Source organism: Podarcis melisellensis (assembly GCF_964234715.1).
Source record: "Podarcis melisellensis genome assembly, chromosome: 8".
NCBI classification, from domain to species: Eukaryota; Metazoa; Chordata; class Lepidosauria; order Squamata; family Lacertidae; genus Podarcis; species Podarcis melisellensis.
Genome location: NC_138540.1, coordinates 20,840,386 through 20,864,464, shown reverse-complemented (window position 1 = coordinate 20,864,464; position 24,079 = coordinate 20,840,386). Strand labels below are relative to the sequence as shown.

The 24,079-nt window shown below is 46.6% G+C and overlaps 1 protein-coding gene across 1 annotated transcript; it reads right to left on the bottom strand.

Moving 5' to 3' along the window:
- Window positions 1-1,029: 1,029 nt before the first annotated feature.
- LOC309376768 (taste receptor type 1 member 3-like) lies at window positions 1,030-22,970 on the bottom strand. The gene is made up of 7 exons (XM_081923554.1): window positions 20,981-22,970; window positions 20,154-20,350; window positions 18,368-18,671; window positions 16,309-17,079; window positions 11,573-11,788; window positions 9,867-9,987; window positions 1,030-2,170 (listed from the first exon to the last, which is right to left on the bottom strand). Exons 2-7 carry the CDS (start codon window positions 20,342-20,344, stop codon window positions 1,242-1,244), a joined length of 2,532 nt encoding a protein of 843 aa, XP_081779680.1. The 5' UTR covers window positions 20,345-20,350; window positions 20,981-22,970; the 3' UTR covers window positions 1,030-1,241.
- Between the last annotated feature and the right edge of the window lie 1,109 nt (window positions 22,971-24,079).

Below are 24,079 nucleotides of genomic sequence, written 5' to 3'. Positions count from 1 at the left end.
TCTGTCCTTCCAGTGAGCACTTGGGGCTGATTTCCTTCAGAATGGGTAGGTTTGATCTTCTTGCAGTCCATGGGACTCTCAAGAGTCTCCTCCAGCACCATAATTCAAAAGCATCAATTCTTCGGCGATCAGCCTTCTTTATGGTCCAGCACTTGCTTCCATACATCACTAACTGGGAAAACCATAGCTTTAACTATACGGACCTTTGTTGTCAAGGTGATGTCTCTGCTTCCTGGGTTACAACCCAGCAACAATCCTCTCTGGCTCTGTTCCGCACCCTTCTCAGGAACAAATTCGTGAACCGTGGTCATATCTTTTACTGGCGTGGATAGAGAGGGGTGTGTGTGTGTGCGCACACATGGAGAAGCCACTGACTTTTGCATGTAACTACAGAGAATATAACTCTATGAAGGTAAGTCACCTGTTCACCTGCCCATTTTTGCCTCAGGCTCCGTCCATCACTGACGGAAGTTTGCCCACAAGGGGATATGGCCCTAAGGCAAGCTCCTTGTTTAGAGTGTTTGTGTTTGCCCCGCTCTGGCACTGCCGAGGGTAGACTGTGCTGTTTTCCCTCTCCTTCGTTTCTGCAGCCTGCTGGAACAGCTGCTAATAGATGCAGTGAGAACCTCCTTGAAACGTAGCCAAAGAACCACTTCACGTCCTCGCTGAGCCAGAGTTTTGTGTCAAATGTGCTGTCTGTGACTTAACGCTCTCTGGATGTTGTTGGGACTCCTGATTCCATCAGCCGCAACCAGCCTGACCAAGGGAATTAGGGAGAATGGGAGCTGTAATCTAACAACACCTGGGGGACATCAGGGTAGGGACATCTGCTCTAATTCCTACAGTAGGAATGGCGAACTTGTGGTTTTCCAGAGGTTGGATGCTGGCCCCAGCCACCATGGTAAATAATCAGGGGTAGGGTGGAAATAGTGGAGTCCAGCACTATCTAGAGCAGTGTTTCTCAAATTTGGGTCTTCAGCTGCTGTTGAACTACAACTCCCATCATCTCTAGCTAGCAGGACCAGTGGTCAGAGATGATGGGAGTTGCAGTCCCAACAACAGCTGGAGACTTATGGTGCCCTCCAGTGTTTATCAAGTTTGAGAAATACTAGAGGGCACATAAGAATGTGAGAAGAGTCTTCTGGATCAGGCCAATGGCCCATCTTGTCCAGCATCCTGTTCCCACAGTGGCTGACCGGATGCCCCAGTGGGGAGCCGGCAGTCTTCTCCCCCTCCCTACGTTACTTGGTTTCTGGAGCATCCGGCTTGCCGTCTGCCGGAGGGTTCTGGGGCAGGCAGCGGAAGTAGGCATCCGTGTTCATGTGGGGCGTGAAGAGCAGGATGTAACACACAGGGTAGTAGTAGGAGCCGAAGATGGCAAAGATGCTGGCCAGGCCAGCAAAGACCTGGAACAGGGAGACAAACTTCCCTTGGGAGGTGGCGTAGGTGGGCACGAAGAGTGTCCAGATGATGAGGATGAGGATCATTGCAAAGCTAATGGACTTGGCAGCCTTGTCGTTCCTCTGGTCCGAGTTGTTCCCCATGAAGGTGCAGAGGCAGCAGACGGCAGCCAGGCCAAAGTCATGGGCTAGGAGCAAGCTGTAGCCCGGGAAGGAGCTGTCCCGGCATTGCACCAGGATGGTCTTCTCCAGCTCAGTGCTCTCCTCCAAGGAAGGAGGGTTCCAGAAATACCACACGAGGCAAAGGAGGCCCTGGATGGCTATGTTGAGGAGGATGCAGAGGCCCATCAGGTGCTTCCTCAGCTTAGGCCTCTTCAAGGTCCAGCCGAGCCCTGAGCTTTGGAGTGTCTTGCCAAGCAGTGTGGCCAAGCTGATGGTGAAGCTGAAGAAGAAGAGGGGCTGCCGGAGCTTGCAGACCATCGAGGTGGGCTTGATGATGAATAAGTAGAAGCTGCTGCAGAAGCAGGTTGAGGAGAGGACAATGGAGAGTGTGGGGAAGCCACCGACAAAGCGCATGGCCGGGGTGCCGCGGTGCTTGGCCAAAATGCCGGTGACAACGGCCATTTGGGCCATGGCCAAGACCGTCAAGGCCACCATGTTGATGGGGAGGGTGTCAGTCACCTCCAGGTATTCAAACGCTCTGTCGTAGCATGTGGTGCTCTGCGGAGGAGACCATTTCTCTCTAGGGCATGGGGTGCATTCATGGGGATCTGGATGAAAAGAATAGTTGATTAGGCAGGAAGAGGAGGAGGCTGAGTAGAACTATGTTGGATGCAACCCAGTTTGTTTGGCTGAAAAGTTGCCCTTTCCCTGGCTAGTCTGATCCTTTTTTAATGCCAGCACTTATTTTTTTTTAAGAAAACAGTCTTCTGGTGACAGTCATTGTGTGTGGGAAAAGAAGGAATACCTCTTCTACGATGGTGCCAAAAGGGGCATCCCATTGTGTGTGTGTGTGTGTGCAAGAGAGAGAGAGAGAGAGAGAGATTAAAAGATGCCTCTTCTAAGACAAAGCCTCCCATGCACTACCGAAAGGGACGCGGGTGGCGCTGTGGTCTAAACCACTGAGCCTCTTGGGCTTGCCGATCAGAAGGTCGGCAGTTCAAATCTGTGCGACAGGGTGAGCGCCTGTTGCTCTGTCCCAGCTTCAGCCAACCTAGCAGTTCAAAAGCACACCAGTGTAAGTAAATAAATAGGTACCGCTGTGGTGGGAAAGTAAACAGCGTTTCTGGGTCGCCGCCCCCCCCCTTTCTATTGCAGACCAGGAAAGCGGACTAATCTGGAGCCAGGGAGGCGGAGGACCAAGAGCACTCTTCCGGTGAGCCGCGATTCCAGCGCAAGCAGGGTTTTACCGTGCGGTAGAAACCCGGGCTATTCTGAAGGATAGGGGCAACTCCAGGGCGCGGAGACCCCCCAAAACTCCTTTGAAGGGTGTTCAAGGAGTCAAGTACCCGACACGACCAAGAACAGGACAAACCGGCTGCCAGGTAACCTCGTAAGAGGCGAAGAGCGTAGCGGGGAAAGCCCGAGGGTCGAGGGGAACCATTTTCTTACCTTCAGATAGCGAAGCCCTGCGCTTGCAGGAAGAGCGGCCCGCTTTCAAAAAAAAGAACTTTGATGCTTAGTAGTTTGGTGGCGAAGAGCAGCAACAAGGAAGTCTCAAAGTAACCTAGAGAAGTAAACAGAGTTCAGACTATAGTCGAAGCCAACCTAGACGCGGCGAAAATCCAGTACTAAAGAAAGTGAGCGATTTGCCCGGGCGGTAACGCGGTCCTCTTTCAAGTGCACCCCCCCAGGAAGGGAAAACAGCAGCTTGGGGGGGAGGTGGAGGCGGAGAGACTTGTAAAGAGCCCAAGGAAAAGTGAGAACAACATTCCTGGCGCATAAAAGACTACAAAGGGGAGGGGGAGATATTTCCCTCCCTCCTCGGCTTTTCTTTGCATCACACACGAAAGTGAGAGACCCGGAAGAGAAGGGAAACCCTCGCCGCCATTTGGTGTAGAAGTGCGGAGTCTGAAGAAGTGAAGAGGGGAGAGGACGACATATTCTGACAGCGTAACAACAGGGTTTTGCCGGCACTTCTCTACTTGGCAAAGGGGATTCGAAAACGAGAAACGCGAAACCCCCCTAGAGCTCCAAGGACAGGGTAAAGATAGGTTAAAGACAGCGTAAAGACCCAGCGGGAACGCGAGCGGTCCCGGCGACTTTCTGAAACAAGATGGAGTAGGTGTGAGTCGACTACCCCCTCCCTTGCTCCCCCCTCCTCCCCTCCTCCCCCCTCCCCCCACTTGTATTTGTATCTGTATCTGTTTCTATACCCCACTGTTTAACATCCCTCCTCCCTTACCGAATACCCAACTCTGCCCAACTACAGGATCACAGGACTAAAAACAATTGGACTATAGGATCAATAATAACTGGACCTACAGATGGGGGGAAGGGAAGTAATATTCGTTTATGGGAAGTAACGTGTGGATAAAGTGAAATTGGGGTTACGACGCAGATGGACACAAGTACATTACAAACCAATAACACTGCCTGCGGACTATTGGATATGGGCATTTGGACTCAGGAATCATTGATAACTAGGGATTATTGGCCATAAGGGATATTGACTAAAAGAGACCCTGACTATTATAAAGACTTTTGGTTATTGTTCCTGAGAAGTAACCAGGGACAACAAAGGTAAATGCTAATGTGAATGCAAATGTAAACGTAATGTAAATGTAATGTGAATTTTGGAAAGGAGGACGGGATTGCAAAGAAACAGAGGAAGGTACCAGCATTAGAAGGTACTAGAAAAACTAATTTGGGGATAGAAAGGAATAGTAAAAAGGAAGACTGATACAAGGGTACATGATGTCACTCACGGGGAAGAAAGGAACGAACGGGGGAACTCCAGGAGAGAGGAGAGGCTCCAAACAGGAGGGAGACTTTAAGTCAGAGATTCTGAAGATGTTTGCGGAAATAAAACAAAGCCAAGCTAATGTAGAGCATAAATTAGAACAAGTGGATAACAGAATTGGGAAATTGGATAAAAAAATGGAGGAAACAGTGAACGAATTAAAGGGCCAAATAAAAGAAATATCTAGGAGGACGCAGCTCGCAGAGGAAGGACTAAAAAAGACTAAAGTAGAGTTGAGAGACATAAAGAGAGATAAGGAAAAAATTAAACTAGAAGTGATGGAGCTAAGTAAGACACAGGAAGAGATGAAGGATACCATAGCGATGAACGAATTAAGGCAGAGGGAGGTGAATTTGAGGCTGAGGGCCATTCCGGAGACACAGAATGAAAATGTAAAAGAAAGATTGACGAAGGAGTTAGCGGATTGGATGGGTATACCTATAGAGGAAATGGCCAACAGCATACTAAATGCATTTAGAATGCGTGTCAATGCAACTAGAGCAAAGAAGCTCACAGGTGATTGTTTGATTACGTTCAAAAACAAAGAAATGAGAGATTTGATCCTCCAGAGGAACAGAGAAAAGAGACTAAATATAGATGGGAATTATATAATTATCTTTAAAGATGTCCCAATTAGACTACTTAAACGGAGAGACTCTTATAAACCCTTGGCGCAAACATTGAAGAAGAACAAGATTGAGTTTAGGTGGGAATTCCCGGAAGGGATATCATTTATATATAGAGGGAAAAGACATAAGTTGGTAAATCAAGAAGAGACCGGGAAATTCCTCAGGAAATATAAGGAACTTAAAGTAGACACAAATGAAACAGGAAGAGCAGAGAGGGCCCAATCGGGAGAATCAAGAACGACAGGGGATCAGGAGGAGGAGGGGAGTGGATCAGGGGAGGAGGTAGAAGAAGAAGAGGGAGACTTAGGGAATACACAAGAAACAGGAGGATTATAAAGACTAAAAAAGAAGAAATTAAGCACTATGGGATTAAAAATTTGGAATTGGAACATCAATGGGATGAATGACAAAAAAAAGAGAAATAAAATTGAGCAATGTTTGAAAAAGAAAAATCTAGATATTATTTGTCTCCAGGAGACACACGTGGCCAGAAAGCATAGAAAGGTTCTGATTAATAAACGGCTAGGGAACGAATTTGAAACACTGGATAAGGTAAAGAAAAGAGGGGTGGTATTGTATATCAATAGCAAAATAGAAGCCAAAACAATGTTTAAAGACGAGGAGGGGAGGATGATAGGGGTTAACATCAATTGGCAAGGAGAAAGGATGATGGTAGTCGGGATCTACGCCCCGAATGGTAGCAAAAAGGAATTTTTCGAAAGATTAGAAGAAAAACTAATGGAGTATGCAGATCAAAAAATAATCATAATGGGGGATATGAATGCGGTTATTTCATTGGAGATGGATAGACGCAGAGATGGAGGAAGTAAAGAAGGGAAACTACCAAAATCCTTCTTCTCTATGGTGGAGAATTACAATTTAGTGGATATATGGCGTCTTAGACACCCTCTTGTGAAACAATATACTTTTTATTCGGAACCTAACCACTCACTCTCACGACTGGATCAGATCTGGATCTCAAAGGAATTATGTCCAAGAGTTAAATCTATAGAGATAAGACCGAAAGTAATATCAGACCATAATCCAGTAGAGATGGAACTAGAAAGCTTAGAGAAAAGAACATTTAGATGGAGACTAAAAGATTACTTGTTAGACGATCAGAAGGTGGTGGAAAAGGCAAAAAAAGAATTGTCAGAGTACTTTAAGGAGAATTGTGATAAAGGGATAAAAGACAATATAGTATGGGATGCTAATAAAGCGGTAATAAGAGGGTACTTCATTCAACAAAACGCAATCAAAAACAGGAACAGAGAGAAAAATAAAGAGGAAATTCTAAGACAGATAATGACAAACGAATCAGAGCTAGCCCAAAACCCCAATTGTCTGAAAACAAAAGAAAAAATAAAAATCCTACAAACCCAGTTTGCTACAATGATAAACAAGGAAGTAGAGTGGAATATTAAAAGACTTAGGCAAAGAAACTTTGAATTTGCGAACAAGCCAGGCAAATGGCTTGCCTGGCAAACGAAAAAAAGGAAAGAACAGGGGACGATTAATAAAATAATAATAGAGGGGGAGGAGAGAACTGACCCCAAAGGAATTAGAAGGGAGTTTCTTAATTATTATAGAAACCTGTATAAGGACCAGGAAAAGGTAGGTTTAAGGAAAATAGAAAGATACATGAAAGATAAAGGGGGACAAAAAATCCCGGAGGAAGGGAGACAAAGATTAAACATAGCAATTGAAAACGAGGAAATCGAGGAGGTAATTAGAGATCTCAAGAGGGGCAAAGCACCAGGCCCCGATGGATTTACTGCCAGCTATTATAAAGAACTGAAACCTATTCTAGTAAGACCCTTGAAAAACACTATGAATAACATCTTAAAGAAAGGAGAAATTCCAGAAACTTGGAAGGAGGCATACATCACGTTTATCCCCAAACAGGACGCAGACCTGACCCAAGTCAAAAATTATAGACCAATCTCGCTGCTGAATGTAGACTATAAGATATTTGCAGGAATTCTGGCAAGAAGGTTAAAGAATGTATTAGCAGATATCATACACACAGATCAGGCAGGCTTCTTACCTGGCCGGCAGATGAGAGACAACACAAGAAATATCATTGATATGTTAGAATTCCTGTCTGTAAGGATTGATAAACAAGTTATAATGATGTTCATTGACGCCGAAAAGGCATTTGATAATGTGCTATGGAATTTTATGTTGAGAAACCTGGAACACATGAATGTAGGCAAAGACTTCCTTAATGGGGTAAGGGCAATATACACAGAACAGAGGGCCAAACTGATCGTAAATAATATGGTAACGGAGGAAATAAAGATAAGGAAGGGAACAAGACAAGGATGCCCGCTCTCCCCGTTACTATTTATAACAGTGTTAGAAGTCCTTTTAAACGCCATAAGACAAAATGAGAATATTAGAGGAGTAAAGCTAGGACGGAATGTGTATAAGACCAAGGCCTTCGCTGACGATTTGGTAGTAATGACAGAAGACCCAGAAACCTCTGTGGGAGAGATATTGAAGGAAGCAGAATCATTTGGTGAAGTGGCCGGGTTTAAACTAAATAAGACAAAAACAAAAATGATATGTAAAAATATAGATCCGAAGACAATAGAAACAATCCAACAGCAATCACAGATAGAGATGGTCAAAAAAGTTAAATACCTCGGCATCTGGCTAACACCTAGAAATATAGATCTCTTTAAAAACAACTATGAGCCGATGTGGAGGGGAATAAAGAAGGATTTGGAAAAATGGGGACGACTAAAACTGTCAATGTGGGGAAGGATCAACATAATCAAGATGAATGTGCTAGCAAGATTAATGTTTTTGTTTCAGACTATTCCTATAATAAAAGGGAATAGGATTTTTAAGGAATGGCAGAGGGTAATTTCGAGGTTTATATGGCAGGGCAGAAGACCCAGAATACAATTTAAACTCTTAACAGATGTAAAGGAAAGGGGGGGCTTCGCCTTGCCAGATCTAAAACTATATTATGAGGCTGTATGCCTAAGCTGGTTAAAGGACTGGGTCAAGCTAGAAAATACGGAGCTACTAGATCTGGAGGGCTTCGACAACTGCTTTGGCTGGCATGCCTACTTATGGAAGAACAAAACGAAGGCACATAAGGGGTTTGGTAACCACATCTTTAGAGGGCCGATAATCGAGGCATGGGAAAGGTATAAGAACTTGCTAGAGCCGAAGACACCACATTGGCTGTCACCTCTTGAAATTATAAGTATAAAAACTACTAACATGAGAAAGAACTGGGCATCATATAATCAGTTAGTAACTAAAGTGGAAGGGAAATGGAGAACTAAACCCTATGAGCAGATAAAAGAACATGTTTACGATTGGCTTCACCACCAACAAGTGAATCAGATGTTCAGCAAGGACTTCAAAGAAAGAGGTTATGCAGACAAAGACTCTAAATACCAGACGGAGATAATTAACAACAAAGAGAAAAATATATCTAAGTTATATAGAATGCTGCTTGATTGGAACTTGGCTGACGAAGAAGTTAAATCTGTAATGATTCGCTGGGCTAAAGATATAGGTCACAGTATTCAATTTGAGGATTGGGAAAAATTATGGAAAGATGGGATAAACTTTACGGCGTGTACTGTGATAAGAGAAAATGTTATGAAGATGTTTTACAGGTGGCATTTGACACCTATGAAACTTGCCAAAATGTACAAGGTGGACAATAAGTGTTGGAGGTGTAAAAAGGTAGAGGGCTCCTTCTACCACATGTGGTGGGAGTGCGGAAGGGTAAAACAGTTTTGGGAGAAGGTTTACATCGAATTAAAAAAGATATTAAAATACACGTTCATAAAGAAACCCGAGATTTTCCTATTAGGGATATTAAGACAAGATATAAAAAAGGAAGATCGTAGACTGGTATATTATGCGGTTACGGCAGCAAGGGTTGTAATAGCGCAAAGGTGGAAACAACAAGAAATCCCGACGGTGGAGGAGTGGAGAGGTAAATTATCGGAATATGCTGAGCTTGATAAGTTAACGGGGAGAATTAGATATTTAAAGGACCAGATATTTACCAGCGACTGGGGGAAATATGTAGACTACTTGGAATACGTTTGTGATGGAAAAATAACGCTCAAGGGATTTAAAGACGTACTGTAACAGACTAGAGGTTATTGTGCAAAGAAAATAGAGAGTAAGAGTAGACATAACGACAATATAAACGAAGAAACGCGGACATTAATTTTGGCTACGAATGACTTGCGATTTAGCTGAAGGAAGTCCTGAAAGAAACAACTATGTGAAAGAAGTGATGTAAAAATATCTATTTGATGTATTGTTATTCGTGTATATTTTTCTGTTCTCTTTTTCTGTTTTTTCTTTTTCTTTCTCTATTTTGAAACGCTTAATAAAAATTTACGTCGAAAAAAAAAAAAAAAGTAAACAGCGTTTCTGTGCGCTTCGGCTTCTGTCATGGTGCTCTGTTGCACCAAAAGTGGTTTAGTCATGATTGCCACAAGACACAGAAAGCTGTCTGTGGACAAACGCCAGCTCTCTCGGCCTGAAAGCGAGATGAGCGCTGCAACCTCTTAGTCGCCTTTGACTGGACTTAACTATCCAGGGATCCTTTACCTTTTCACCTTACCTTACATGCACCACCTGAGACAAAGTTTACTCCCTCATTCTTTCTATTGTTCATTATCATGCAAACATAGTTAATTGGCTAAAAATGCATCTGATCATTCTTACTTAAAATGTAAGAACGGAACACGGGGTGGGGAACATGAACAGGAGCTAAAAATATTTATAAGGCAAAAAGAAGAAAGACGTGTTGGTTCAAAACTTCGCTGCCAATGTAGAGTTGTTGAATGAGGAGGCACCCTTGGCACATCTGGAAAAACTCCAGCTCACCATTTTTGTTCTGGAAGTAATTTGCAGGACAGTCTTCACACAGAAAGCAGCAATTGTGTTCTCCTCTCAGCCATCTCTTCTGCCCTGGTTTGCACTCCTGTGTACATCTTGATATGGGGGGCTTTTGGAAATGAAAGAAACAAACAAAAGGTATTCACTGACTCCAGTGGACTGTGCTGTCCCCACCACCACTTTGGAAACCCTGTCAAAACAAGCTAGCCCCCCCTTCCCTCTACATCTGGGGTTGCCAACCCTTTTAGGCCCCATAATACACTTGGACAAGGTCCGTATAGTTAAAGCCATGGTTTTCCCAGTAGTGATGTATGGAAGTGAGAGCTGGACCATAAAGAAGGCTGATCGCCGAAGAATTGATGCTTTTGAATTATGGTGCTGGAGGAGACTCTTGAGAGTCCCATGGACTGCAAGAAGATCAAATGTATCCATTCTGAAGGAAATCAGCCCTGAGTGCTCATTGGAAGGACAGATCGTGAAGCTGAGGCTCCAATACTTTGGCCACCTCATGAGAAGAGAAGACTCCCTGGAAAAGACCCTGATGCTGGGAAAGATTGAGGGCACAAGAAGAAGGGGATGACAGAGGGCAAGATGGTTGGACAGTGTTCTCGAAGCTACAAACATGAGTCTGACCAAACTGCGGGAGGCAGTGGAAAACAGGAGTGCCTGGCGTGCTCTGGTCCATGGGATCACGAAGAGTCGGACACGACTAAACGACTAAACAACAACAATACACTTGGACCTTTTTTTAAAGGAAATGCCATAGATGCCATCCACTCTGATCTCTTCTTTTTCTGCTCCCCTGGATCATTCCTGCACCCAGCTACCACACAAGTGGCAGAGAGAAAGAAAGCACACTCCATTTATCCCAAGGTATATCTAGGAGAATGAATCTAAGCATTGAAGCATACATAAAGGTGATAGAGGAGGTGGGAAGGATTGCCACTCTTCCAACTTCCTCCATCTCTGTGTACTTTTCAAGGGACAAAATGGTAGCCACCCTCAGCACCTCTACAGGGAGCAGTGAGTGAGGGCCTCAAAGGTGCCAGAGGAAGACCAAAAGGGTGTCATTGTGCCCAGGAGCGCTGTGTTGGCAACCCCTCCTCTAGCTGTCCGCCTGCCCCCACAAGCCAGTAGATGAGGAAGCAAATAGGTAGTGACAAGATGGAGGAGCCCCACTGCAAGTTGCAGCAAGGAGCAGAAGTTGGATCCAGCAGACAGCAACCCTTTGAGAGCTCTGGGGCCTCGACAGCTTCCTGAATTTGCTAGCACCCAACACTGATACCATCCTGGGAAAGGGAAGCTTCTCTTAGTGGATGGTCCAAACTGAGGACTGAATACTGGGCAATAAAAGTCAGCAGCCTGAGATGATCTATTTTCTTTCTTTTTTCTTTTTAAAATTTCCCCCCTTAAGTTTCTAGTCCTTATGCCTGAAAATCTTGCTGGAAGAAAGCCAGCTGACTTGTGAGGAGCAGTAGGAAGAGAAGGATGTGGAGCTTTAAGGATAAAGATGAGGGGCACTGGAGGAGGATGAGAAAATGTCTTTAGTAGGCCTAGAGAACCTAGTTCTGTTTAAACAGAGCTTGGACTTAATAGGGACAGAATATGAAAACTGCCACCACCATTTGCAGAAAGGAGGATTTGTTTAGAAGCCAAGAGGTATGTAAGTAGTGAATAAACAACTTAGCACGAACCTTCCCTTCCTTTGTGTTCCAGCGGATCTTTGATTTGCTGATGTTGAGCTGAGGCTGCAGGGGATGGTAGCTACCGAAACTGACAAACTCGTGGTTTCCATGTGTGGTCGCATCCCAGTAAATCAGGTCGTAACCTGTTGGAGGATTTCCAGACTTGCTGAAATGAACCAGATGAGAATTGATGGTAAAGTTGACCCGAGCTACTTCTTCCAGGAGCTGCAAAACAAGGAAAAGTACCCGAAGAACTGTAGTTATTTAAAACCCCAAGTGAGGGAGGTGTCAGCAGAGGGTTGGAGGCACATCGAAGCCTCTCGTATTTTTTTTAAATTAAAAGCATAAGCTCCTCTATACTGCCTCCTCACCGCTGATGCAACACATGATTTAAGGATGCTTTCCATGGGCATCTGGTTAGTGTGAGAACAGGATGTCAGATGAGATGCGCTTTCAGCCTGATCCAGCGAGGCTGTTCTTGCACTCTTGTGCTCCAAATACAAAAGATTTGCAAAGCAAAATGTGTGGCAAGTGTGTGGGCAATCTCCCTTTGGTGAGGATCCTGGTATTACCACCCTCGGATGGGCAACGATGCGCTTAGGGGCCCACGATTGACCAGGTAACTGGTGGTATAAAAACTAACAAATTTAAGTGCATTTTTAAAAAAACATATAACGCTGCTGTTGCTGCTGTAAGGGGTGGAAGGTCAGGGGCAACGATGGGACAGGTTTATAAAGCTGGCTGTACCCCCGTCCCACCAATGGGCAGCTGTGCTTACATGAGAACAGGGAGTCTGATAGGATTTCTGAAATGACTGGAGTAAATGTAGCGCTTCCAAAGTTTGGAGGATTGAAACCCTTACAGTGGCTGCTGTCTGTCAGGCTTCAGGGAATCCAATCCTTCCCACAATATCAGCCAAGAAGCAGATAAACAATAAGAGTCTTTACCTTACCAAGTATTTTATTCAATAGTCTCAGAAAGAGAGATAATGGTGTTGCTTCAAATCAAGCCCCCCCCCCTCCGTCTCTCCTATTATACGTCATCTCTGTGCCGGCTGATCTGTGCTTTCTGCCTCTGAGCTCTCTGCTCTACTACTCTCAATACTTACCAGGTCCTGGGAGACGGGGGGGGTCAGGAATGCTTTCGAAAGACACTGAGTCTGTCAGCTGTCTCTCCTCTGCTGCTGCTTCTTCCTCCTCCTAGCCCTCTCCCAATACATCCCACCTTCTCCCCTCTGCAGCCTCTGAACTATGACGTTCTAGAAACGGCTGTTGTAAATCTATACTGCCCTCCTCTTCTCGGGAAGGTTCAGGAGGACTTAGTGTTTATGCCTAAGTGGAATGTGCCCTTGAACTCGTGCTTGTCTGGCTGGTGGGTGGACAGGGGTTTGTGGACATATGTAAAAACTAGCCTACTGTACAAAGGTAACATTTTATTTAGTTGCCCCACCCACTTTTTGCTCATGGCTCCACCTTCCATTGCTCGTACCCCTTCCAATCTGCGCCCCATCCCGAGAGACGAGGGTAGGGTGAGCAAGGATTACTCACCTCCTTCACTGGTGTTGTGCAATGCCAGGTCTATAGGCAACAAAACCGCCACCCTGCGAGATTTCTTTACCTCGCAGGGGGTTGACCTGGCTTGTGTGACGGAGACCTGGGTGCGCGAAGGGGTAACTGTTACCTTACGAGAGATGGCGCCCCCGGGTTTCTCCGTCCTCCACCAGTCACGGACTGTGGGCCGGGGGGGAGGGGTGGCATTACTAATCCGGGAAGATTGTTCTTTCAGGGCTCTACCATCGCCATCGATCCCCGGCATTGAATGTGTTGGCCTAGTGTGGGGCTCCGAGGAGAGCTTGGCTGTCTGGCTGGTGTACCGGCCACCTAGCGCACCAGCAGCCACCCTGTCAGGCCTGCTGGAGGCGGTGGCTGGCTGGGCCTTGGAGTTCCCTAACCTATTGGTATTGGGAGACTTCAACTTCCATGCTGATGCCACTCCCTCCTCACAGGCTCTGGACCTGGTGTCTTCCATGGCGACACTAGGGCTCTCCCAGTTTGTTTCGGGCCCCACACATCAAGCAGGCCACACGCTGGATTTGATCTTTGGTGCCGGTATAGATGTGATCATGTCTCCTTCGATGAAGGTGCCATGGTCTGATCACTAGGCTCTGAAAGCCAGGATTGACTTTCCACCCCCACCCCGCTTAGGTGGCGAGCCAATTTGGGCTCGCCCGCGGAGGCTGATGGACCCTGATAGATTCCGTCAAGCCTTGCGGGACCTTGCTCCCCCTGGCGACTCATTGACTGAGCTTGTTGAGGGCTGGAATACCCAGCTCCTGGCAGCCATCGATGAGATCGCACCTAAGCGCCCTCTGCGACCCCGCAGAAACCGGGCTCCCTGGTTTACCGAGGAGCTTCGGAAAATGAAGCGGGACCTCAGACGGCTAGAGCGAGTATGGCGGGGTGCCCGCGACGGAGCCTCAAGAACATCTTATAGGGTTTTTATGAAAACCTATGAGATGGCAGTGAAGGCCGCTAAGAAGTCTTACTTCTCAGCCTCCATTGCCTCCGCTAGCTCTCGCCCGGCACAATTATTTAGTATAATTAGGTCTTTAACGTCCCTTGAAGGACAGCCAAATTTAAATAACAATCTGACACACAGCTGTGAGGCATTTGCGAGCTTTTTTGCGGAGAAGGTCCTGTTGCTCCGCCATGACCTCCCTGCCAATTTGGATACAATAAAGGAACTGGAGGCCCCTCGACTGTCCTCGGGTCCAGTATTGGACCATTTTGATCGGATATCTCCAGCCGACGTGGACAGACTCCTCCGAGCTGGAAAGCCCACCACCTGTCCTCTTGACCCGTGCCCGTCATGGCTGATTAGAGCGTGTCCAGACGAGGTACGGGCCCCCCTGGGGGATATCATCAATTTGTCCCTTGGCACCGGGATATTCCCAGGGGAACTGAAGGAGGCAGTGGTGCGTCCGCTCTTAAAGAAAACATCATTAGATCCCTTAGATCTATCCAATTACCGCCCGGTCTCGAATCTTCCATTCCTGGGTAAGGTGATTGAGAGAGCGGTTGCTGAACAGCTTGGTAGGTTTCTGGATGAAACATCTGCTCTGGATCCATTCCAGTCCGGCTTCCGCGCTGGTCATGGGACCGAGACGGCTCTGGTCGCCCTAACAGATGATCTCCGCAGGCAGCTGGATCGAGGCGGGTCGGGGCTGCTGATTCTTCTAGATCTGTCAGCAGCCTTCGACATGGTCGATCACGAACTCCTGGACCACCGCCTTGCCGACGTGGGGATCCAGGGCACAGTCCTTCAATGGCTGCGCTCGTTTCTCTCTGGTCGGGGACAGAGGGTGGCGCTTGGGGGGGAATTGTCATCGCGCCACTCCTTGGTGTGTGGAGTGCCTCAGGGTGCGATTCTCTCCCCGATGCTTTTTAACATCTTTATGCGCCCCCTCGCCCAGCTTGTCCGGAGTTTTGGGCTGGGTTGCCATCAGTATGCTGATGACACCCAACTCTATCTGTTGATGGATGGCCATCCTGACTCGGCCCCAGACACACTGGCAAGATGTCTGGAAGCTGTGGCTGGATGGTTACGTGGGAGCCGGTTGAAGTTAAATCCTTCGAAGACAGAGGTCCTCTGGCTGGGGCGGGACGATATGGGATTGAGGGGGCAACTCCCATCTCTTGCGGGGGTGCAATTAGTGCCAGCACCGTCCGTTAAGAGTTTGGGTGTAATCTTCGATACCTCCCTCTCTATGGAGGCGCAGATTACAGCTATAACAAAGGCGGCATTTTTTCATCTCCGCCAAGCTAAGCAGTTGGCCCGTTATCTCTCTCGCCCTGACCTAGCCACTGTGATCCATGCGATGGTCACCTCCAGACTGGATTATTGTAACTCGCTCTACGTGGGGCTGCCCTTGAGACTGACCCAGAAACTCCAGCGGGTGCAGAATGCCGCGGCGAGACTCCTTATGGGGTCTTCGCTGCGAGATCACATTCATCCGGTACTATACCAGCTGCACTGGCTCCCGGTGGAGTACAGGATCAGGTTTAAGGTGCTGGTTATAACCTTTAAAGCCCTATACGGCCTAGGACCCTCGTACCTACGGGACCGCCTCTCCTGGTATGCCCCACAGAGAAACCTACGGTCTGCAAATAATAACACCCTCAAGGTCCCAGGCCTCAGAGAGGTTAGGCTGGCCTCAACTAGAGCCAGGGCCTTCTCAGCTGCGGCTCCAATCTGGTGGAACGCTCTGTCACAAGAGACTAGGGCCCTGCGGGACCTGACATCTTTCCGCAGGGCCTGCAAGACAGAGTTGTTCCACCAGGCCTTTGGTCAGGGCACAGCCTGACTCCCTCCTCTGGCAACCTGCACAGAATCTTGCTTAATCAGTTGCCATTAATTTGATTTCAATTGATTTTTATAATGAAATATTTTTAGAATGTGCAATTATCTGATTGTTTGATTGTTTTGATTGTTGTTAGCCGCCCTGAGCCCGGCTTCGGCTGGGGAGGGCGGGATACAAATAAAATTTATTATTATTATTATTATGTGACCCTGAGGTGGTTGCCCAGAAAAGAACACAAGTCTCAAGCTAAAAAAAAATGTTCCTCAGCCTTGGTCTCAATAACTCAGGTAGGAGAAGAGAGAGCGTGGAGTCCTTTCACAATGACCAAAGCCAATAAAACTCACAGCCCTTGCAGGTAACCCTGTACTGCTTCCTCCTCACTCACCTGCCATGGGTAGACCTCTCTGCTCATGTTGCACCACTTGCTTGTGGAATTGCATTGAAGCAGCTGGTGGAGAGCATGGGCGATGACGTAGACCGCTTTGTAGGTATTGAATGTGCTGTAGAACCTAGCGGGACCGGTGTCTGTGGAGAAGTCGGCAAGAGTCAGAGAGCTGCAATCAGAGCACTGCTCATCCCCCTCACTGGTGTCAGAGCTGTTCTGGTCCTTGCCAGGATCTGCCACGACATTCCTCACATATTCTCTGAACCCAGGCATCTCCCCGCTTTTTATCGCCACCCCGATTATGGTTCCTATTCTCGCCAGGTTCGGAATATGAGCAACGATGGGCGAGGTTGCCCAGCACTCGCTGGCAATCCACACTTTGCCAGTGATGCCCCTGCTCAGAACCACCCTCAGCAGAGCCTCCGCGCTGCTCGGTTGCGCGAAGATCACCGTGGCGTTGATGTTGGACCTCTGGAGCTGGTCGGCGATTTTGGACAGCTCCTCTTTCCTCTTGCTTTCCTCTGGGTCGCTCGGAAGGATGGCTTCGTAGGCCACACACATATCCTTGGAGAGAGCCAACTGGACAAAGATCTGCAGGGCCTGGCGGCCATATTCATCGTCAGTCACCAAAGTGGCCACCCAGTTCCAGTTGAACTTGCTCAGGAGCTGAACCATGGCGTCGGCTTGGATTCGGTCGCTGGGGACGGTCCGGAAGAACGATGGATATAGTTGCCTGTCACTTAGCTTATAGCTGGAACTGGCGTAGCTGATCTGGGGAGACATGGAAGATAGAGAGGATATGGAAGATTCACGGCAGATTCACATGGTGCATGGTTAAACTATGGAACTCACTCCCCCAGGAGGCAAGGATGGCCACCAACTTTAAGAGGAGCAGGTAAATTCATGGAGGAACATAAAGGCTATCAATGGTTCCTAGCCCTGGTGGCTATGCTCTGCCTCCATGGTTGGAGGCAGTAATGCTTCTGAATATGCACTGCTGGAAACCACAGGATGGGAGAGGGCTCTTGTCATTGGGTCTTGCTGGTGGGCTTCCCACAGGCATCTGGTTGGCTACTGTGAGAACAGAATTCCAGGCCAGATGAGCCACTAGCCCAATCTAGCAGGCTGTTATTATCTTCTTAGATGGAGACTATGAAAATTGGGTTATTCAAACAACCGTTGAATTGACACAATGCAATCAAGCAAGCAACAGTGATTTGGGTGTCGGGGCATCTATGGCTAGAACGCAGCTAAGTTATATTCAGAGTTAGCTCACTGAAATTTGTAAACCTAAGTTAGTCCTGTCTCCCTTATTTTAAAGAGGTCTGTTCTGAGTAGGATTAGCATTGGACACAAGGCATAGGCGCATAATGAGCAGACATACTTAATGCCTATAACATACATAGAATCACAGAAATGCATCGTTGGAATGGTCATTTAGTCCAGTCTCTGCAATACAGGATAATTAAATGATTAAAACAGCTATATAAATGCAGTTCATATTAAGCAGTGGCAAATTACAGTGGTACCTCGGGTTAAGAACTTAATTTGTTCTGGAGGTCTGCTCTTAACCTGAAGCTGTTCTTAACCTGAAGTGCCACTTTAGCTATGGGGTCTTCTGCTGCTGCTGCACAATTTCTGTTCTCATCCTGAAGCAAAGTTCTTAACCCGAGGTAATATTTCTGGGTTAGCGGAGTCTGTAACCTGAAGCGTATGTAACCTGAAGCGTATGTAACCCGAGGTACCACTGTATATATGAATTATTTCAGTCCCTCATAACCATATCCAAAAGTCTGCGAGAAAAGGTGCACTTTCATTAGTTTCCTAAGATAGAACAATGGTGTGCTTAGATGCACCTTAACCTGCCCTGGGACCTTACTGTGAAGGTCAGGGAATTTATCATAATTCTTGATTCTGCTGGTCAACCACCCAGATAGATCTCAACCTTCTGCCTCAATGTAGCGCCCTGGATCCTGCTCAAAACACACCAGTGGAGGCTCTTCCTTGAAGGGAGGAAGAGATCTTCATAAGAGCCAGTGCAATGCACTTCCCATCTTACCTCTGGGATCGAAAGAAACTTCAGGAAGCGAGCCACCAGCACGCTCAGCTCCGAATTGCCGGGGCCGATGACGGCAACAACTCGAGGCTTATAGTTGGTGTAATCGCATTGCACCTCCACGCCATAGTGGTTGGGGTACTTGGAGAGGAAGGACATTGTGGGCTTGTTAGCCACGGCTGGGTTGTTGCAAGTGTTGTGGATTTCATAGCCGAGCTTGACACCGGGGAGCAGAGAAGTCGAGTTGTTGATTTCGTCGATGGCAAAGCGCATGCTCAGGTGGCGCTTGTAGCCAGTAATGTCGAAGCTTAGGGAGGCGGTTAAAAAAAAGTTAGTCATTTCAAGGATGGTGAATGACAAAGGTTCCTTTGCTGGACTTCAAGTCAAGAATTGGGGGCGATGTCAAAGGGGCTTAATTTGTTGGGAGTCTGGGTGCAACTCAGTTTAGCTGATAGGAGTTTAGACACCTTAGATTGCATCCTGTTGACAACTTCCTCCTCTTACACTTCTCTCTCAGACCTCAAGGTCATTTTGGATCTATCCTCTGAGAACAAAGGAGCACGCATGACTGCCTTTGTCTTCTCTAGATTAGTTAGCTTAGAACTAGAAACCTCTCTATCCAAGTTATGCACTTCCTATAATAAGCAGCTTTGTTATTTTCTTACTCTATAAATATCTCCTATGTGTGTGATTGCTACAGATGAAATCTGATCTCTAATCAGACTTAGAAGCCACACTCAACACTCTGCATACTCCTAATTTTACTGAGGTGGAACAACCTTTCTCATTAGGACCGTACCATTTCGTTGAAGCACCTTGGAATGACAAAAACGAATAGAAGGTTGAGTCAGAGATGAGATGGGTTGGAATAAATTGATCACACAGGCCTGACTGGAGTTGGAGCCCAACAATATCTTCATCCCTGCTCTAATGGATTCTCCAATTAGCAGCCTCAGTTAGCTATCCTTTCCAGTCTGGACATGACAAGCTTTTTGCATGCTTGACTCAGAGGTGCTACCGTGTCTCTTATGCAGTGTCAAGACATTGCCTTGCTTAAGATGGAATAAAATGAGACCTTACTGTCAGAAAATGATGTCAGCATCCCCCCCTCCCAGCATAAACTGGGACCAGGGAACCTCTGAGATCACCTCCACAAGACAATGCCTCAGCCAGAAAATCAGAAGAATTGGGAGTCTCGCTATGTCCCCAATTAGGCTCACCCCACACAATTTTTGCTAGTTTGGTGTGGAGTCTAAACTTAAGCTCCTTCTGCTTAGCACAGCTCTCAATTTGTCACATGAGGCAGCCTGGTCAGAGTCCTACTTGGGAGGAGGGACTAGGGCTATAAAAGTCATAACTGAGGGGGGCAAGGATAGAAGCAGACAGGTGGAATGCTTAAACCCCAGTTGGATGCCTGGAAGTTGCTGGTGCAACAACTTCCGTAGGCTCGTTCCTAGCCTAGGTGCCCTCTGGACAGCTCCTCTTCCGTTCAGCACCAACTGATGCTGGACAGCTCCCTTGCCTTGTTCGGAAGCCCAGAAAGAGATACTCATAACAAGTCTGCTGTGGGGGGATTTCGGGGGTGGTGGTGGTCTGGTTTTCCCAGCCTAGGTATTATTGTGGGGAGGTGTCAAGAAATTGGGGAAATTGATATTGAAATATTTTCTTTTACAATGATGAATGAAATGTTGAAGAAAGTGCTTTTCCATAACTTCAGATGCCTGGAAATTTTACATCTCTAGTCTTGGTGGACTGTGCATTTTGCTGAGGTTCTTTTGGTCCTACTCACCTGGAACACTTGGGAGTCTTCAGCTCCACATCCTGGCTTAGGTACTGTACTTTGGAGTGAAAGGCAAACATCCCACCAAGGACAAAGTCCCCCGGAGCACTAAACTGGGTCAGCAGGGACTTGGCCTTTGCTTCATTCAGTTGTATGGAAAGGATGGGAACCAGGAGCCCAAGCAGTGCACTGAGAGCCATTTTAGCCTGTGGTGGGGGAAATGGAAGGTAGATCTCTGTTTTATGCCTAGTGTTTACATGCTGTTTGTCATGTGCGATTCACAACAACCATGCAAGGCAGTAGGGTAAAGGTAAAGGGACCCCTGACCATTAGGTCCAGTCGTGGCCGACTCGGGTTGCGGCACTCATCTCGCTTTACTGGCCGAGGGAGCCAGAGTACAGCTTCCGGGTCATGTGGCCAGCATGACTAAGCCGCTTCTGGCGAACCAGAGCAGCGCACGGAAACGCCATTTACCTTCCCGCTGGAGCGGTACCTATTTATCTACTTCGAATCCCGGCAACGGGGTGAGCTCCCGTTGCTCGGTTCTTGCTCTTGCCAACCTAGCAGTTCGAAAGCACATCAAAGTGCAAGCAGATACATAGGTACCGCTCCAGAGGGGAAGGTTAAAGGCGTTTCCGTGTGCTGCTCTGGTTTGCCAGAAGCGGCTTAGTCATGCTGGCCACATGACCCGGAAGCTGTACCTCGGAAGCTCCCTCGGCCAATAAAGCGAGATGAGCGCTGCAACCCCAGAGTCGGCCACGACTGAACCTAATGGTCAGGGGTCCCTTTACCTTTACCTATGGAGTCAGTTCATAAGAAAGGGGGAATAGACTTACCTTCCTTTATTTGCTCTTCTTCATATCCATACCTGTGGCCGCTCTCTCTTTCAGCCCATGAAGCTGCATTCCACCCTTCTGGCCATTTGTGTTTGATCCTGTTGGCCTGCTTGACTAGGATGGCGATCTTAGAGGCGATGCCCACTAGGCAAAGGCTTTAAAGCCTGGGAATATGTTGCATTTGAATAGTAGTTGGTGGAACGCAATGACAAATGGTACCTGGGTGACTCTGCCCCGTGAAAGGGCAGGTGGAGGCCATTAAATCAAATTATAAGCAAAATTAATCATTTGCATGATGTTCTGGAAACAGTGGGTGGCCATCTGGCAGCCTATGGGCCAAATCCAGCTAGCGAAACAATATTATCTGCCCTCGCCATGCAAACATGAAAGCACGAATGCTACAGTACTGAACTGTTGGTGTGTAACCTGTGGTCGGTTAATCCTGCACCTGCCCAGTCCCAGTAAGCTGTGCAGTGGCTGGGTCTTGGTGGGTAGGGACCTGGGAGGGGGAAGAGAAATTTGCTTTTGCGTTTTGATGCCCATCTACTTCATTCACACTTTTTGAAACGGTGCACAAGCCGAAACACAGCTGTCTGTCAAAATTAGCACTTCTCTGAATTTTGTTGCACAGTTTTGCACTTCTCTGAATTTTGTTATAGTTTTCCAACGAAATAAAGTGCACACAAATGTGTGCACATTATGTATGGAAAGTATGTTTAAAAATGCATATTTTATAAGCCAAAATAACATTAAAATGAATTGTATTGGGGGAAATAGCAGTAATGCATGGATGAGGCAGAGCACAAGCCCAAATGTGTATATCAGGACTCACTTCACGTAAGTTGCACTATGGCACAAGAGCTGCCCCTCCAGATGGCCGTAATATGGCAGCATTGGGGAAGCATCGCAGAACAACTAATAAAGTGGAAAGATATGTGGACAGTTAAGTATAAATTTACCACTAATGCACTGTTACTGCATCAGTGATATTTTTACTCTGGCCTCTTTAACACCTGAAATGTTGTGTTTTCAGGACCCGCCCTATTCCCAAGTCCTGAAATCTGTTTTAACCATTTCCAATTCTGAGTTTTCAATAGTTGTAACCCACCCTGAGATCTGCTGGTAAGGACAGGTAATAAATATAATAATAAAATAATAACATCTGTATAAAACAAGCAAACCCCCCCAACCCCAGCCTGGAGGTAATAGGTTTGGTATTTTGTTCTTTTAAAGCTACCTTATTAAAAGTCGATGTTTGCTTCTACTGTGGGGTGTTTTAGTTGGTCTTCAGTGGTCTTAACACTCTGTAATTTGTCGTGTCATTTGTCATTTGCAGTGATATCACTGGTCCCTTTTCCTGATCTTTTTTTGCATATCCATTGAGGCTTTGAGTGTGAATTGGCTTTAACTTGGAAACAAAACTATTTGCATGGCGGGGGGGGGAGGGTGTCCTGAGGCTTTTCTCGCATCATTCCATCTCATTTTCACCATCCCGTCTCATTTTCATGTTCTTTGCAAGGAGATTCAACCAATGCATTCAAATCTCTGTGAGAAAATAGCCCCCTTGTGCTGCCTTTAAGCCATAAACATATCTGGTTTCATCTGGTTTGTGGCAAATGTGGGCAACATAATGGGTAGGATGTCTAGGATTCTTCCTCCTCAAAATACATATTTTAAAATATAATTGCTATTTTTCCATATCTTCTTTCAACATTTCATCTCCCTTATTTTATTAAAATGTGTTAGTTACCACATATGTAATCCTGCCTATCCTCCAAGGCTCTCCCTGTCTTCCACTTTATTCTCACAGCAGCCCTGTGAGGTAGGTTAGCCTTAGAGACAGCGACTAGCAGCCAAATGGAGATTTGAACCCTGATCTCCCAGGTTCTGATCTGACACTCAAACTGCTACACCACTGTCTCACTCAAAGCACCCAAGATAGTGTGTATAGAGTTATCCTGTTTTATGTTTCCAGCAATCTTGCATGATAGGTCTGGCACAAGAGAGGGGGGCTGGCCCAAATGAACATCACTGGTGGTCAAGGCTTAGGGATTACAGCCAAAAAAAAAAAGCAGATAACACAAAAAGTCCTTACCACGTAATTTATTCAGTATTCACAGAGTGAGGCAAAGGGATGTAGTCTCTATGCAATGATAGCGTTGCTCCAAGTAAAGTCCCTCTCCCCTTCGCCTCCCTTAATCTACACCAGTCCTGCATCGGCTAATCTGAGCCTTTTGCCACTGAGCTCTCTGTTCTTCTACTCTCAATGCCCATCTGGTTGTGGGAGAAGGGGCGTCAGGAATGCTCTCCAAGGACACTGTCAGCTGTCTCTCCCCTGGTGCTTCTTCTTATTCTTCCTTCTGTTCCTCTTCCAATATTTCCCAGCTTCTGCCCTCTGAACTATGCCCTTCTGCAAACCACTGATCTAAATCTATACTGTCCTCCTCTTCTCAGGAAGGGTCAGGAGAAGGTGGGGCAGTCCCCACCATTCCTCCTTAGCCCAGCCCCTGACACTGATGAATGGGAATTTTAACTCTTCTGCACCCCTATGCAGAGGTTCCCATGTGTGTGTCCCAATGCATAATGGCCACACCTCCAATGTCACACCTGTTGACTAGTCTCACCCTTTAGTAGCCTTGTGTGACATATGAGCTGAGCCGCCAGATGCACAGCTATTTCACACATACAACTGTAGATGCAAAGGCTTCCATCCCACACGAGCAGATGCCGGGGTGTGTGTGTGTGTGTGTGTCAATCTGCTCAAATACAGCCACAACACGTGACTAATGAATATAGTAGCTGTGTTATTATAGTAGTAGAATGGCATCCAAAATTTACAACTCCTCAGCTTCAAAATAATATATATATCAGTCCATAACCAAGAAGTAGTCAACCAAATGAATTGCTGGTGGGGAACACTACAACGCCTTTCAATGGATGATGTCCAAGACAGTATATCCGGATGGAATCAACTGTTTAAAAGATGAATCTTCGTTAGCAAATAGTTTTAGATAGAATATTCATACAGGTAAATGTAATATTTGTGGATCAGAGCTCACTAAGCAGTGTAGCTAATTGTGTCAAGGCAGCATGTGCAGT